General features: G+C 41.9%; 1 protein-coding gene across 6 annotated transcripts in view; it reads right to left on the bottom strand.

Annotated features, from left to right (window-relative positions):
* Positions 1 to 17,106, bottom strand: part of CALD1 (caldesmon 1) — a 202,822-nt gene that overhangs the window by 97,799 nt on the left and 87,917 nt on the right. For 5 of the 6 annotated variants that reach the window (XM_037388086.1, XM_037388080.1, XM_037388081.1 and 2 more), the window contains one exon: positions 1,320 to 1,431. In XM_037388086.1, coding sequence (XP_037243983.1) covers positions 1,320 to 1,390 — 71 coding nt within the window. In that variant the 5' untranslated portion in view covers positions 1,391 to 1,431. Of the gene's footprint in view, positions 1 to 1,319; positions 1,432 to 2,110; positions 2,252 to 17,106 lie in introns of those variants that run through there. The other variant, XM_037388082.1, reaches the window with a different exon arrangement.

Below are 17,106 nucleotides of genomic sequence, written 5' to 3'. Positions count from 1 at the left end.
ACATTTGCTCCTCTGCCTTTTGGAGAGGTCACCAACCAGGTGACAGCTGTGTTTTGCAAAGGAGGCTGCCACCTCATTTCCCTTTGACCACCACGTTTCACATGAGTTTATTTATCTGCAGGCAACACTGCTGCTTTCCAGAGCTCACAGGTTCAGTTTATAGCCTGATGAGAGCCTACCTACCCAGTTCTCCATGGCAACACTTCCTTCGGAAAGAAAGGCAGCTATTGCATCTCACCTACCTGGAATTTCTACCCCAAGTATCATCATCTTCCACCAGAAAGCCCTACTGATGTAGCAGGGCCTTATTAAAAAGCTCAAACCAGGCATACAAAATACATTGCATTCTGCTGACTTCCATTTAAAACTGTTCAGAAAAATGTATTTTCTCCTACAGCATACAGAACCTGAAACACCATGGTTTTGTCAGCACATGGGAAAGACTAGAAACAAAAATGAAGTCTATATCAAAAATTAAATACAAAACCTGCTTAAACCCAAGTTCCTTTTTATTTTCTAAATCACTGTAGTGTTAATAAACTAAATCAAACCTTTATATCAAAGAAAACATTACAAAAATATATGGGGCCTGACTTTCTCTCTCCTTGCTCCAGCATAAATCATACAAAAATCAATTAAAGAAAACAGAACTGTACAGGTGTAAAATGGGGTTAGTTAACAAGATGTAATTCCCAGTATTTCATGCTGCTGCTCTCATAAATTGACATCATCATACCCACATCAAGTTCTGCTCTCATTTGCACCAAAGGAAATCTGTAATAACTGACAGCAAATACTGCCCTTGTTGATTACATAAAGTGGTTGTAAATGAATAAAATTGACAGGTAGTACAAATACAACAGCAATTTCACAGTAATGGCAGACAATTCACAGATATACTATACTACATATACCAAGGATATCTCAGCTTTTGATCAATATCTTACAATTTTAGTTCTATGTCTGGAAACACAAACACAATCCCTTCTGCATAACACTCACTCACATGGCATCTGAGCATGAGTCTTCCTATCAATAATTTCATGTGGCCATACTCCACCTTCACTGTTTACATTTATCCATATAACAAAATAACTAGAAGCTAGAACATTTACAACAGCCTAATGGAATTAGACACGAGATACCCCTGACTTCCAGCCTATTCCACAATATTAACTAAAGCTATTTTACAGCACATATTGTTAGTAAAGAGTCTTTGGTTAGCCATGACATACTTTCGAATTTAAAACAAAAATCCTCAAAGACATTGCTAATCAAATGCAAGCCACTAACACCATTTTCCATACGTAATACCTCACCTCTCTGCTTCAAGGCGCATTTCCTCACGCTTTTGCCTCCTGAGTTCTCTGCGGCGTTCAAAGTCATCCATGGTGGGTGTTCAAGCGTTCGGAGCTCTGGAGAGATCCAAATCTAAAGGGGAGATGACCACTTAGATGAGAGAGAAAACACAATGGATGCGTTTAAGCAACTGAGTCCATTTAGTTATGTTTTGTTTTCTTAACTTCACTGCAACTATTTTCATTCTCCATCAAAAAATTATTCCTCAGTATTGTTGAGATAAAGAAGATTAATTAAATGCCTTGTAGGATAAACATAGCCCATGCCTGCGTTTAGTTTCCTAGTTAAAATTAAATCAACATGCTTTAAGTAAGGACTGTATACATCTGCTCGCTGCAGACTAGCTATTTGTAAAGTCACAGGTCTTTTTTACAAACAAAAGCAACAATTCAGCAGGATTTTAACTTCAGGCTTCCAAGTTTCACTGGAAGCAGTAAAAACGCTGCACAACAGATTTTCTTTAGTTAAACAGATAATTAAAAGTTTTGCAAAAGTCTGTCCGTTCCCAACCCCCCTTCAAGAAAAGGGAAAAGAAAGGGAAGAGAAAATGAGAAAAGAAAGAAAAAGTAACAGAGAAAAGAGAGAAAAGGAAAAGAGAAAAGAGAGAAGGAAAGGAGAAAAGAAGGAAAATAAGCCACAGCTTTTCAATACCACCCAGGAGGAGCCAAACTGTGTATAAATCCTGCTCAAAGAACCAAAAGTAGCAGTATTTTTTTTGTAGTTTAATCCATGCATTTTCCCCGTGCCCTACCTTCTTCTTTATGATTTAGTCCATGAAATATTTTCCCCTTTACAGTTCTTCATATACAAAGCCTTTCCAGCCTTGGTTTATATCCTATCAAGCCGAGCATTACAGAATTCCCCTGCAGCCCCCAAACCAAAAATGACTACCAGAAAAGGGAAAGCTGTTCTCTTTTTGTCCCTGCTTTGTTTACAGAGCTGTCAGTGGTTAGTTAAACTCTGCCTGGAATCTGGCATTTAAGGCCTGCTCTAAGATTGCTTCCTGTGCAGGGCTGGAGGCCTCAGCTTCCTCTGCAATTCTAGCCTAGGCGCTGCACTCGGAGGATTTCCACCCCCCCCACGTCCCCCCCAAAAAACATTTTCCAGCCCATTAGTACAAGACCAGCCATTGACTCCACAGAGAAAGCCAGCGTCCAGATGCAGACTAAAATTTTCAAAGGTGGCTTATGGACTGCAGTTTAAGGGAAACAAAGCCAAGGTGCATTTGTAAACTATTTGAAGTGCCCCGTTTGCAGATGTAGATCTGCCCTGTGGCTTTATATTCCTGTCCACTGGTGCAGCATCCAAGCACCCTCCCCATAAAATCATTGGCAATAGCAAAGCCTCTCATGACTTAAGGGTATCTGTGGCTTTTTCTGCCCCCTTTTTTGGTTTAAAACACTGCTGAAGGCAAGGGTTTTGTGAAGGTTATTTTATTAGTTTACTTTTTCCTGGGGGTGTTTTTCTTTCTGATTTGTTCCTGGATTGAGGGATTTAAAACTTTGTTGTTGTGAATTTCTTCATGTTTGGCTGGCTGGGGTTGTTTTGTGGAGGTTCAAAGGAAACATTAATTTTGCAAATCTGATAGTGACTTTATAATTGCTGCTGCTTTTTTTTTAATGCACAAATCGACAATTATATAAAAAGCAAGTTGTAACAAGACATTTTTTCAAATCTTTTGTTTATTTACTCTTACCACCATGTAAGAAGGACACAGAACAGCAAATCTGCTGGTTTCTCCCGAGAAATGTTTTCATCTCAGCCCACGTGTACAGCTAAATCCTGCACCAGTTCCTTTGCTAGAGAGCTCATGAGTTGCAGGACTGATGTGGTTCCCCCCTGGCTGGGAGATGAATATCAAAGGAGGAATGGTAGACTACACGGAGCAAATCTGAAGCAGCATGCTGGGTTTCTGTGCATAGAGGGCAGATGATGGAGTCCACAGGAACCAAGACTGCAACAGGCAGCAGCATTTAATTTGTAGAGTACGGTCATCATCAGGAATTTAAAATATAAAGCGCTGATTGTTAGACTGACACCTCTTGTGCTAGAACTGAGAATCCCAGTTTTTTTCCACCCTTTACCTCCCCAAAGTATCCATGCTTTGACACCTGATTTATTTGCACCTTCATGACTTCTCCCCCAGCCAGGTGCATCCCACTCTCCACCTCTCCTGACTAAGGCTCACTCCCTTCTCTTCCTGCAGCTCCATACTCTGTGCACTCACATTTCCCCCATCGCCTCCCCAAATGTCCCAGCCAGTACCTCCACCCCTTCCCTTTCTACATGGACCTCAGCACCATCACTCATCCTCAAAAGCTCAAGCTGTCTTCCTCATGAGGAAAGCTGAGGAGCATAACAACAACCACCCAAACTATTTCTGTTCTTCCTCTCCTCTTTCCTTCCCAGGAACACAGAGGAGATTGCACAGCAGTCACGAGGAGTTCCCTGCTGCAGCAACCTTCCTCCATCTACAGGGTGCTTTTCTGTTGTTTGATGAAGATCAGATGGATGGACTTCTTGGGAGAATGTCTAGGGTTTATTATAGTATCTCCTCTTGAAGGACTGAGGTCCAGCCACTTCATGGCACTCAGATGACTTGCAAGCCAAATCACTTTTTTTTAAAAATGAGGAAGGCACTTGGGAAGTGGAGTTCAGGTCAACCATACAACTTTTAGTTAACAAAGCCGTATCAGGTCCTCTTGAAGAATTCAGTGCTGTTCACTGTCTTCTCATAAATGACTTATCTTTCAGCCTCTAAAAACTACTAGGCAATAACTTCATGTATGTCTCTAAAATAGCTTCTTATTTCCACAAAAAATATAAAATCAGAGTTCTCAGAGAATTCTTGCCTCTCAGAAGATTTAAAAATCGCTTTGCTTATAGATGAAGGTACCAATTATTTGAAGTATTTTCTACAAACCATTTTCAGGAACATGCACATTTTGATGCTTCTCTCTTTAAAATAAAAATTGTTCATGAGTGAAAACATCCTGAGATAAAACGTAACACTCCATCCAGCTCCACTCCAGGGCCTGCCTTCAGAGCCATGTGTGAAAATGTCTTACTGTGTGACCTTCCCAGGTGTGCAAAGTGATTTTATTTTTATTTTTTTACTTGCTGATTGCTTTTTTTTTCCCCCTGTTACACATTTTTAATAATTTGGTGTCAGACAAAAGAAGTTTCACTTTTCTGAAAAGAGGGAAATTGTCCCTTGGAAAACTGCTTCAAATCAAAAGTAATGTTCCATTCAACCACAGGGGGAAAATGAAAAGCTCTTTGGTTTTAATTTAAATATAAAAATTTTGGTTTGCAAAGTACAATGGAAAATGTTTTGATATCTCAGTTTTTTTCTCCAAATTATTTCCAGGTATGTTTTGCACCTAATTCAACCAGAAGTCATCAATAAATTTTAAAGAAGCAGAATTATTTTTTTCTTTTTGCGAATAGAAGTAGATCTCTGAAACTATTTGACCAGCACCATTCCCCTGACATCCAACACACATATGCAAATTACTGGAATATGGACTAGTTTTACACTGTGAAAGGGTGGACTATAAAAATTAATATTTTGTTGCTTCTATCTCAAAACAAGACCCTCAGCGTCTTTTCAACATTTACATAACTGAAATAATACTGAAAAAATCTGAAGTGAACTCTCAGGAGTTTTCCACCACCAGACTCAGAAGAGGGACCTAGGGAAAAATTGTACAGAGATCTTTGACCTTATTTCTTGTTTTGGTTTGGTTTTTTTTTTTTTTAAATACCTCTCAGAATCTACTGAGGATAATTCTTGCTCAGACCCTTAGATTTTCCACAGCCTCACATACAAGTGTCTTCTCAGGGTCCCTATCTCTTTTGATTCTGAGACTGAACCTTTAGATAATGTGATCTCTGATGAACCCTGTGGTGTTCCTGAAGACATGCTAAGACTAAGAGATTGATAAGCAAAGTAATTTACCTATATTTACCAGCAAAGTATGTGCCCTGCAAATACCATCTCCTCACAAAAACACTTTTCATTTAAAAAGCAGTACTAGACTCTCCCTCTCCTTTTCATCTCTGCACTTCGCGTAATGTCATTGATCTTCAGTTGACTATGTTTATTGCTAAAATTTGTTGCATTTTTCATTGTCTTGCTAAAAACTGCTTCCTTCAAGGACAGTCATATTTAATCCCTCCTGATACAAAACACACACATGCTAATCCCACTTCCCTTTATGCCTCATCCCATGACAGAGTTTAAAATTTTGTCTTCTTTCGGCTTTCATCAAGGTAAAATCAGAAGAATGCACAGTAATTGTAAATATATGACAAAGTATTTTAATAGCAATTAATGGGAATATGCTCTTTGAAAGCAAACAATAAATTGGCTAGGTAGAAATACACACACAACCACATACCAGTATAATTCCAGCATGGAGAGCAAAATAACTTCCTGATCTGGGTCAGATTTAAGACTGTCCTCACCCTATTCCCAGCACTGATTTCAGAGACAACTCAGCACTTGGGGGACCTTAAAAACAGATGAGCTAGACTTGGTAACAAGCAAATGAAAATGCAAACTTCTGCTCAGGTCTTTAACAAACTGAAATGTCTGTGTTTCAGGACCTGCCAGTCACCTTTCCATTACACTGAATGAGTTCCCAGTCTGCAATGTTTATGCTGAGCCACTGCACCAGCTTCAACTTGGTTGAGCCAATAAACTTCAGGCCAAAGCATATTCCCTAATATAGTATGGCTGTTTATATTGCACAGGGCTTTATGCTGGCCATGTCTGGTGACAGCATGGTGCAAGCACATGCCATCTTGCATCCCTCCCAGTACAGTGAAACAATTGCAAATTTCCTCCTGGTGACCTTCAGGCCCAAAAAGGCTGAAGGTCATGCCTGTTTCCTTAACACAGGATCGCTCACTGCTCCAGTGTTATGAATGCCCAGGGTAAGCTTCACACAGACAACTGCTAGGCAGATTGCAAGCTGTGATGACTGTCCATGCAGATCCATCAGAGCTCTTGCCAGACCCCCTCTCAGCAGTTTGACCCACTCTTCATTAAAGAATGAGGGCAGAAAATAGCTTCATTCACCTGAAGGTGAGAGCAAGGGGATTTGGCTTTCAATTTCTTTGGAATACGACAGATTTTCTGCTAAATTTCCCTTCTTATCTAAAGACATCTGCATGCACTGTATACTAGGTACCTTCCCTTCCTTCCTTAGCCCAACAAGCCTCTCACACTGGTCAACTGAAATGGGGTTACCAACAGAGACACATCCTGCACGCTGTAGGACCCCAGTTCTGTGGGAGCTGGTAGAAATTTTGGGACCTACAGGAAGCACAGAAAAAATGTGGTGGACTGAGCCTGACTGGATGCCAGGTGCCCACCAAAGCCACATTATCGCTGCCCTTCCTCAGCTGAACAGGGAAGAGAAAATACAAATACAACTTAAGGCTTTAGGGTCCAGCCAAGGACAGGGAGAGATTATTCACCAATTACCATCACAGGTGTCCTGGTTTCAGCTGGGATAGAGTTAGTTTTCTCAGTAGTAGCTGGTGCAGTGCTGTCTTTTGGCTCTGATGTGAGAACAATGTTGATAGGACACTGATATTTGTAGTTGTTGCTGGGTGATGTTTATACTAAGTCAAGGAATTTTCAGTTTCTTGGGCCCTGCCAGCAAGAGGGCTGGAGGGGCACAAGAGATTGGGAAGGGACACAGCCAGGACAGGTGACTCAAAGTAGCCAAAGAAGTATTCCATACCATATGATGTCATGCTGAGTATATAAACTGGGGGAAGGAGCAGGAGGGGGAGGACATCCAACATCATGGCATTTGTCTTCCCAAGTAACCATTACGCATGATGGAGCCCTGCTTTCCTGGAGATGGCGGAACACCTGCCTGCCCATGGGAAGTAGTGAATTCCTTGCTTTGCTTTGCTTATGTTCGTGGCTTTTGCTTTATCTATTAAATTGTTCTTATCTCAACCTTTGAGTTTTACATTCCTTTCTGATTCTCCTCCCCATCCCTCTCTGGGTGAGAGGGAGTGAGCAAGCGGCTACGTGGTGCTTGGTTGCCAGCCAGGGTTAAACCACGACAACAGGCAAAACAGACTCTACTTGGGGAACTTAGTCTCATTCATTACCAATCAAATCAAAGTAGGATAATTAGAAATAAAACCAAATCTTAAAACACCTTCCCCACCTTAACTTTACTCCCAAGTTCTCTACTCCTTCCCTGCAGTGGCATAGAGGGACATGGAATGGGGGTTACAGTCAGATCATCACACGTTGTCTCTGCTGCTCCTTCCTTTTCAGAGGGAGGACTCCTCACACTCTTCCCCTGCTCCAGCATGGGACCCTTCCATGCAATGAAGTTCTTCAGGAACAGACTGCTCCAGTGTGGGTCCCCTGCAGGGCCACAAGTCCTGCCAGCATGCCTGCTCCAGCCTGGGCCCCTCTCTCATCAGAGGTCCACAGGTCCTGCCAGGAACCTGCCCCAGCACAGGCTTCCCATGGGCTCACAGCCTCCTTCAGGCATCCACGTGCTCCAGTGCAGGGTCCTCCACAGGCTGCAGGTGGATATTTGTTCCACTGTTAACCTCTGTGGGCTGCAGGGGCACAGCCTGCCTCACCATGTCTTCACCACAGGCTGCAGGAGAATCTCTGCTGTGGCACCTGGAGTACCTCCTGCCTCCTTCTGCACTGACCTGGGTGTCTGCAGAGTTGTTGCTCTCACACGTTATCACTCCTCTCTCCAGCTGCAGTTATTCTTGCCCAGACACATTTTGTTTCCCCCCTTCCTAAACACATTATCACAGAGATGCTACCACCATCGCCGGTGGGCTCAGCCTTGGCCAGCAGTGGGTCCATCTTGGAGCTGGTTGGTACTGGCTTTATCGGATATAGGGGAAGCTTCCAGTAGTTTCTCACAGAAGCCACCCCTGCAGTCCCCTCACTACTAAAAACCTTGCCACACAAACCAAATACAGTAGTAAAAAGGACAATATCAGGTTTCTTCATGAAAAAAAACCCATGACCTTAGCCTTTCCCTCCCTTTTTGTCCTCCCTTCCTTATCCCAAGAAGCAGGAGGCAGGCACAGTGCAAAGAGAAACTGCTTCAGAATTTCCAGAAGAACTCAAGTAACCCAGGGCAGAACAGGGAGGCCAATGAGATACCATGGCCCAGAGCCTAGCATTCAGGGTGAACCCAGCAACTGGGGATACTCCTGCTTGGTTCCACACCTCTGATTTACTTTGTGGCCTTAGGGACTGAGCCTTAGTCAGTTTTGTGCCTCTTAGTCCTTATGTTATCTCCACCAGTTGCAAATTCTTCTCACTGTGCATTTACAGATGGCTAAAACACAACCAGGCCCCAAGTTCAGCCCTGCCCTCTAGATAAAACAGTAACATCAATGCTAAAAAAGCCAAATCCTAAAAATAGAAATGTCTGCTGCAGAGAAGGGCTGAAAGGTGATAAAGGGAAATTCTTTCTGACCCTTTCCTACAGAGGGGTAGTAAAGGAATGGCTTCCAAGTCTACATGCGTGCAGATGGACCTCCGACTTACGACCGGTCCTCACTGCAGGATCAGATGGTAACACAAGATCTAAGTTTTTCTGTCATTGTCCACTTTTTTTCTTTAAATACTCCCACAAAAAGGATCAAATGTCTCATTAAAGCTTGACATAAACTGAGACTGCAAGCAGCTTTGTGAGTTGTACCCTATTAATCCAAGTGTGCCATTTTCCCATCTGTCTCCACTTCAGTTGTTCCAAAACCCTGGTGTAGAGGTGTGGACCTTTCAAGTCAGTAAAGGACCGGTCAGTGAGAAGCATAAAGAATATTTTGCTTGAGCTGGCTACATACCATGACATCCACTGTATCCCAAGGACTACCACTGCCTTTTCTTTCTACCTCCTCCACCACAGGAATGAAAACAGAACCTCTTCGTTGTCCTTTGCAGATGACAGCAGCTCAGCTAGCATCACTCATTGTCTAAGCTTGACTTGTTTAATCTGGCACCCATGAAATGCAGGTATGGCAAGCATTCTACTGCAATATCAGAAGAATTACAGTTCCTTAATCTATCTTCAGTCAAAACAAATAAATCTGTTTTCTATGAAAATCTGTCAGAAAACATTGGAAATTATTTTTCCCACTCCCCTTTAAACTCTGCATTAGAAGCATTCAGTGCCACTCAGGTCTTTCAGAAACAGGCACAATTTCATTGAAGTCAAAAGGTGGAGTTCAATAGATTGATTTTTCCTTTTTCACACCTCATGCATGCTCTTTCTTCATTCCAACATGTTGGATATTGCTGGCAATCATATATCACCAATAGTAAAGCTTGCATTTAAAGAGGTTCTTTGCTCTATAAATTCATTTTTAAGGCTCCTTTCATGTAAAACCACATCTGCAGTTGTTACTGTAAACTTGGCCAAGTGTTCATGTTGACTGCAGATAATGAACTTATGTATATGTGTGTGTATGTGTGTATATATATATGTATACACACACGCAGTGGTATCAAGCAGCTTTACTCCTTCCCAAAAAGAATAGCTTATTTGGGACTTGAGGCAAAATAAATGTATTGGGTCATGTGAACACACAGTTTTATTCCAACCTAGCCTGTACCTTGCTTTATCTGATCATGCTTCTTAGGACTTCCAAGGAAAATTCATCAATGGCAAACCAGCTGTGTTCAATTCATACTTAGGATGAGAAAATCAAACTTTGGAGATTTTTCAAAGTCCCAGTTTCTATTCACAGAACATTCCATTTCCATCTACACGGGTATGTACCAACCACTGACTCTATGAGAAGGAGGCAGAGAATTACCTAGAATTTCGACAACTAAGTAAAAGAAAACATCTGTTAAAATCTCTGCTTGTGGCATAAGGTACATTCTCCACCTCATCTTTCACAGGAGTAAAAAAATCTTATGTGCATTGGTGGGACATTTTAAAATCTGATTAATGTATTAGTTAACATCTCTGTGGCATCCTGAGCAAAACTATGCAGTCATTATGTAGAACAGAGATTCCCAGTTGGTGCCGTGAAGACTCTTGATGGCCCACAGGACCACACCATGGCCCAGGCCCTTGATTCAAATCGGTGCTGAACAGGTTTCACCCACCCTTGCTACAGCATCGGTTACCACAAGTGAGTGCCCCATATGTTCTTGCAGGTGCCAGGCTCTGTGTCAGCTCCTGCTGCTGCAGAGTGAACCACATGAAAGTGCTGACAGGGACCTTTTTATAGGACATTGTCCCTGCCACAGAGTTCAGTCCTTGGATTTGCAACTAAAAGATCCATAGCTTTAAACAGCTGCTCAGGTCCCCCTTTCATATCCATTATCTAATTCAGCACTGGGGAAGGAGCATTAGAGTTCTCCACCATTCCAGGGGTGTGCAAACATCTAGTGTGCTGCTGCTAGCACTGCAATACATTTCTAAGCATGCAGCAGTAGGACCTATCGTCTCAGAGCCAGTCAGTTGCAATGGAAAGTCCCCATTTGTCTTTATTCCCTTGGGCAGGGTGAGTGTGGGTATGCCATTTCCACTCCTCCCACTTCCTTCCTCATCGTTCTCCTACTGCACACTGACACAAGGGCCAGGCAGAGCTTTCTCTTGACATTTGGATTTGCATACACTGGTCCCACCCCTGATCTCTGTGACATTTGTCTATCATTTCCCATTAGCAGACAAAGGAAGAAACAAGACATAGCTGGAAGCTGCTGGCACAGCCACTGGTTCTCATGTTAGAAGGATTGACCCTTGACTCTCCCATTCAAGTGTCATCTGAAGCATTTCAAATATGTTGTCCCTAAAGATCAGAAGATACTGAAATATTATTGATATACAGACTAGAATTCAAATCCTGGTCCTGTTGGAATCTCTGGCAGACTTCCCAGAGACTTCAATCAGGACTGGATTCCACCCTCACAGGCCAAATTTATCTAATACACAGTACAAAAGATCAGTGAGCATACCCTGCATGTCAGAAATTGGTGTGAGCCAATATAGGCTGCTTTGTCTTCTCCTACCTTTGTGCATACACAGACAAAGGCTGAATTTCTTTTACTTTTGCGAAACAAATCCTTTTTACCCATACCGTTATCACTGAGGAAATACTTTGCCTTTGCTGCAGATACAAAGGGCAGGTGAAAATTGCATTGCCCTTTACTACCATTTAATCATAAGTGAGGATATCCCAGGTAATGACAATGAGGCCTCCATCTCAAAGTACAAAACACACTGAAATCAAAGGCATTTTATAGTCCACAAACCAGCTTGTAAAAGTGCTTAGTCCCAAAATGAGCTCTGACTTGCATTCACTTTTTCTCTGCATTCAAACACTGGGAAGCAGGCTCATGGAATATCATGCACTATTGCCCTTGTCTTTTATCTGCTTCTACCCATGAAGACCTTCAGCTTCACCATGTTAATCTAATCACAAGAATGCCTACATCACACATTTAGTCCTCCTGCGCGCTTTGTCACAAATCTGTGGCCTGACTGTTGAAACTTGTGGCAGTGTCCCAGATGTTGGTCAACTTCATCTCCCACTGAAATCTCTAAGTGCTGAAAACAAATGCCCATGCCACCACCTTCCAGTCAGGAGCAATTTGTTTCTTAATAATAGGAAAGAACAAACATCAGCAAGAAACAGGTATGGTCCAGGTCAGGTGACCAAGACATCCTAAAGAGGAGAATGCATTTCTTCTTGCCCTATAAATGGCAATGCCAATGCCAATTTCCCATTGGTTTCTAGTGGAAAAAAATCAGAGCATGGGAAAGAATACCACACAGGCAGAAGAAGCTGCCACACCTGTGGAAAAGCCAGTCTTCAGTTTCTGGACAACAGAGATAAAACCACCACATTGTATCCATTCAGTTTGTGCCTTTGAAGGTATAGGGAAAAGGAAAAATGACTCTTCTTGTCAATACTCTCTGATCCAACTTCACATCCGCTGCGGAGGGAGACTCACACTAGGTCAGCTGGCAGATGTCACAGATGCACTGCATGCCCTGATCCTGCAAGCTGCCTCCTCTCTGAGAGAAACAGCGTAGCTGCGAGTGTGCCCAGTGGAGTGTGCGTCAGGACAGACATGTAGTGACACATGTCAGCAAGGACAGCAGCTGTCTGAGAGAGGGGCAGAGCCTGACTCCGAACTGGAGCTAGGTGCAGTGGAGGTGCAATCCGGGACAGAAATGCCCACAGGAGCTGATGACCATGCACTGAGTGCTAATCACCATGATGCTGTTAGTCTCTTTTCAATGTGCAAAGCCACAATCATCCCACACAGCAAGGTACCACCACAGTGGTGTGAAGCAGGACAAGCCACAGGAACAGAAAGTATGCTGGGAGCTCTTGCCTAGTGGAGTTAATCACCCGATGATGTAGGCAGGGATAACACAAGACAAGGCAGTTTGGTGTACATCATAACAAGCAGAGGCTCACATTGAGAATGGCAGTCACAGCTCTGGCAATAGGTAGAGGGTCTGGGCTAGGAGAAGGGCAGGCATCAGGCAGGGAAGATGTTGCTCTGTCCAAGTGCAGGAGCATTTCTTCTGCAGCACAACTGGCAAGGAAGCTAGAAGCAGCAATGCAGCCCTCTATACTTTCCTCCCCTGTCCACTAGGGAGAAGGGTTTCCCCCTCCAGGCAAGGAGATGATCAAAGATGGGAAGTATCTGCCTCTCTGCCTTCTATTACTCTGCTCCCGTCATTTGGTGCTCCCCTCTTTTCCTACTCTTGCACTATCACATTGACCTTCATTGTTCACATGCAATATTTCAGCCAGTTGTCTGAATTTATTTGTGTCCAGGTAGATTTTATGAATGTTTTATCACTCTATTCAAACTCTTTCTCTGCATCTCTCAGGTCTTGAATTAAAAACCTAAGGTAATGCCATTAAAAATAGTAAAATGTTCAAGCAAGTCTAAGGTAAGGTTCCAACAGCAATATTCACTCAGCCAGACTTCAAACTCCACATGTTTTCTGGAACGCATTTCAAAATACAAAATCATGATATATTAAGCTACATAGTTAGTCATAAAAAAGTAATAGAAAATAATATGAAGATACAATGCAGCCAGCTTACTGTGGCTTCGCTTTTGTATTTTCAACTCTCTTTCTTTTCCTGTTAAAACATACAGCCCTAGTATCCAGCCTTGCCTAGTGCTGGGCTTCATAAACTCCAATGAGAGTTGAGGGGTCTCTCTTGCTTGCTCTATTGAACCAGCAATAAGTAACAATACCCAGTTTTAATCGTCATCCCTTAATTTTTAAAGAAAAAAGAAATACTATAAAAAACCACCCCTGAAGTACTTTGGTTTGCAGATCTTACTAGTTGTACCCTAAAAGTCACTAAGTATTTTGAATCCAACCTGTTACTCAGAAGAAACAAATTGTATCTTTTCAAGTCTTGCCTCTCGGCTCTTGAACCTTAATTAACTCATCTTTCCTCTCAGTACCTGTAGGATTACTGTGCACAGACACAGTGCATGTCACCACGATAGACACACTGCAGCTGAAAGTCCAGTTACTCCATGGCAGAGCATCATGGAAATTTGTGGAATTCCACCAGGAATGGATCAAGCTGCAGAAATTTATACTGGACTTTTCCAGCTCACACTTTTAAAGTCATATTTAAGTCATATTTACAAATTAAACCCAGATTGTTTCCTGTCAAGTAGCTATAACAATTTATTTGTAATGAACAGCAATTCCGTGTCATTTTGCTTGAAAATTGAAGCATGAGGTCAGTGCCAGCTTTAAGGAGGTGAAGCAGGACAACAAAAATGCAAAGCCTTTCAACAGGACAGCTCAAACAAGGTACTGCAAAATAGATGCCCCTTAAACCATTTGCCATATTTGAAGTTTATATCATAGACCCCCTTCCTGCTGAGTTTAGCTGAAAGCAAGGAAACACTAACAGAACAGTGTCACCAAAACAGAAGATCAAAAGAAAAAAAAGCAGTGAGGCTTTGTTACAACAAAAAAACTGATGGGCAAGATGGCACATTCACATGCTGTGCATGAGCCAGCATAAAACCTGACACAGCAAGATTACGGTATTGCCAACTCTCTTCATGAGCTCAGTGAAGCTGTTAAATAATCTTGACAATAATCTGACTGCTATCTAGACATTCAGGCACAAATACTTACTGCCAGCAAACACCACAACAGCAATGCATCAGTACGGTACATCAGTAATGTTGTATGTGACTGTACGCTGCTTCCCTGCATGGGAACAGCATCGTCACAGCTTCCAACAAAGTCAAATGAATGAGACAGGTGAGGCCTGAGAGTCTCCTGTGCACTTAAATACTGAGAGCACACAGACAGACATACTTTGTATTAACTCAACAAAGGAAAGTTACACTTGAGCACTGTATCAAGACAATACATTTTACAGTTGTTGTTTAATTTTTTTTAGGAACAGTGTCTCAGACAATGTCTGCATGGTCCAGAAAAGAAAATGTTTAATTTTCCTTCCAAAAATAAGTTGAAAAAAAATTAAATCTCTGTAATATGCATTATCTGCTACCTTTCCTTAATTCCTCTCCATAAAGATCCAAAACCCCTATGAGGTTTCCTCCAGTCTCCCTTGCTGCCATGTTAGGTCCACCAGCTCAGAATGAGACACAGAGCACGTACAGCTGGTCAAAGTCCAAGTTCTGGGCACCAAAGGCACATGAAGCACATTTTTCACACTCAACCAGCAGAACAGGATTGTATGTGTACAAAGCATTGGCCAAGACCAGAAACACAAAGGTGGAAGGGGAGAGAAGGGAGAACAACTTCCAAACTGTTTGTAAATGCTCTACAAATAGGAAAGCAGCCTATGTTTACTAAGCAAATTGTTCTCCATAACTCAGTCACTTCATCTTTAGTTATGGGCTAGCTGGAAAAAAATAAATACTGAACTCAGCCCTCAAATCTTATGCCTTCTTCAAAATGAAGAAAGCAGAAATAATTGCACTACTTAAGGCTGGCATATGTGCACTGAGGCCTTCTAAAAGTGGGTGCTTCAGAACTCACCAGATCCGATGGCTCTACAGGAGTGAAGTACAACTATAGAGATAATCTCTGCAAGGATACCATGTTAAATGTGGAAAAAAATGTTAAGGCGGCAAGGGAACAGAGGCAAGAATGGAAAAAGAGGTCTGAAGAAAGAAACAGACTTTGGAAAAGATGTACAAAGATGGATCAAACTAAAATCCCAGACCATAATGCTTGCAAACTTGGAGAATTTTTACAATCTATACCCCAGATAAAAATCTTGAAAATAACTTACACCCTTAAGGTGAACAAATAAAATAAAAGCCAGATCTGAAATTCATAAATAAACATAAGTAAACTAGGCAGATTTTTCAGTGCGTACCTGGACCAAATAAAACATTTACACCTTGTAAATACTGACAAGTGTCACTTCAGATATTATTAAAGGATTCCCTAAATATAAAAGACAGGTTGGTCTGCAGTTAAATCTTTTCTCCTTTGCTTTTCCAATACTGAGAGTAATTGAAAACAGAAGGCATGTTTCTTGATGTAGCCTAACTTTTTAGGAACAGAAAGTATAAATGCTACTTATACAGCTGACGCTGCACTTCAGGTTTGCACTCAGTTGTACCCATATAACTTCACACAAAGCCAGGTGAAAAACAAAAGCATGAACACTTACAGTCATATAAAATACACGTGTAATATACCCTAGAGCACCTATTAAGTGAAAACATTTGCAAGACACCTAAAAAAAAATCCACATAAAGGTGGCACCAGTTCTTCTCCTGGCCAAGGAGCGCTGGAGAAGACACAAACTCATTATGTACTTCTTTTAAACAAAATGGTGTCACAAGTGACATTAGAAAGACTGCTCAAAGCAAAGTGCTGTATGGGAAATACATATGATTGTGAGTCTGAGGGATGTGCACATACTTCAAATAGGGCACATATAGGGAATAGATCTGAATTTTTACTGCCTTTGCAACTAAGTCCATATTATTTTGGTATTTACATTAAAAAGGAGACAGAAATATCTTTGGAGATGACTAAGCAGTTTCTTGATTTCTATTAAGTACCAAAAAGCAGTTCTGCCAATTTATTAATATTTAAGTTTCTACAACTTAATATGAACTTGGTTCCAAGAACTACATAGGTCTCCTTAAAGTATGTGTAGCAAGAAGTCAACGCTGTGCCAGCTGGCAGATTAAACAAGCCATTAAAGTAGGCTCCTACTGAATTTAAAGGATTGTTTTTCATCTTTTCCCCTCTCTACTCCTCTACATCCAGATGTATTATTTAGGGAATATTTTCCAGTCCCAGTAAGAAAAGTAAAAGAAATGCCCTTGGCACTTAATGACTTTTTCCTTCGATGTGGTCTCCTGCTGCACTTGGAATTTATTCCATTACTGTATGGCTTGCAATGGTCCAAAAATACCTCTGACTACATGAAAAGATGGGTAAAGTGTGTTTGGGGTAGGTATGGTTCTTCATTCAAAAGCAGGGACAGCTTGAGGTGATTGATCTTGGTGGACGATTTCATTCAGACCATCATTATCCTGGCGCACCACCCCACAAGCCGTGCCCAGCAGCCCCTCGTGCAGGAGAACAGCAGTTACCTGCACAGCACAGCTGAAAAGGGAGCACACCAAGATTAAGGACAAGGCCAACACCAGCCTGAAACAGGCTGGCAGAGAAGCATGTTTCTCTGCAGCCCCTGCAGGTTTTCAGTGATAAGCAAAAA

The sequence above is a fragment of the Falco rusticolus genome, chromosome 5 (genome assembly GCF_015220075.1).
Source record: "Falco rusticolus isolate bFalRus1 chromosome 5, bFalRus1.pri, whole genome shotgun sequence".
Classification (NCBI taxonomy): Eukaryota; Metazoa; Chordata; class Aves; order Falconiformes; family Falconidae; genus Falco; species Falco rusticolus.
Note: the sequence above shows the minus strand (reverse complement) of the source record. Positions and strands in the feature narration are given on the sequence as shown.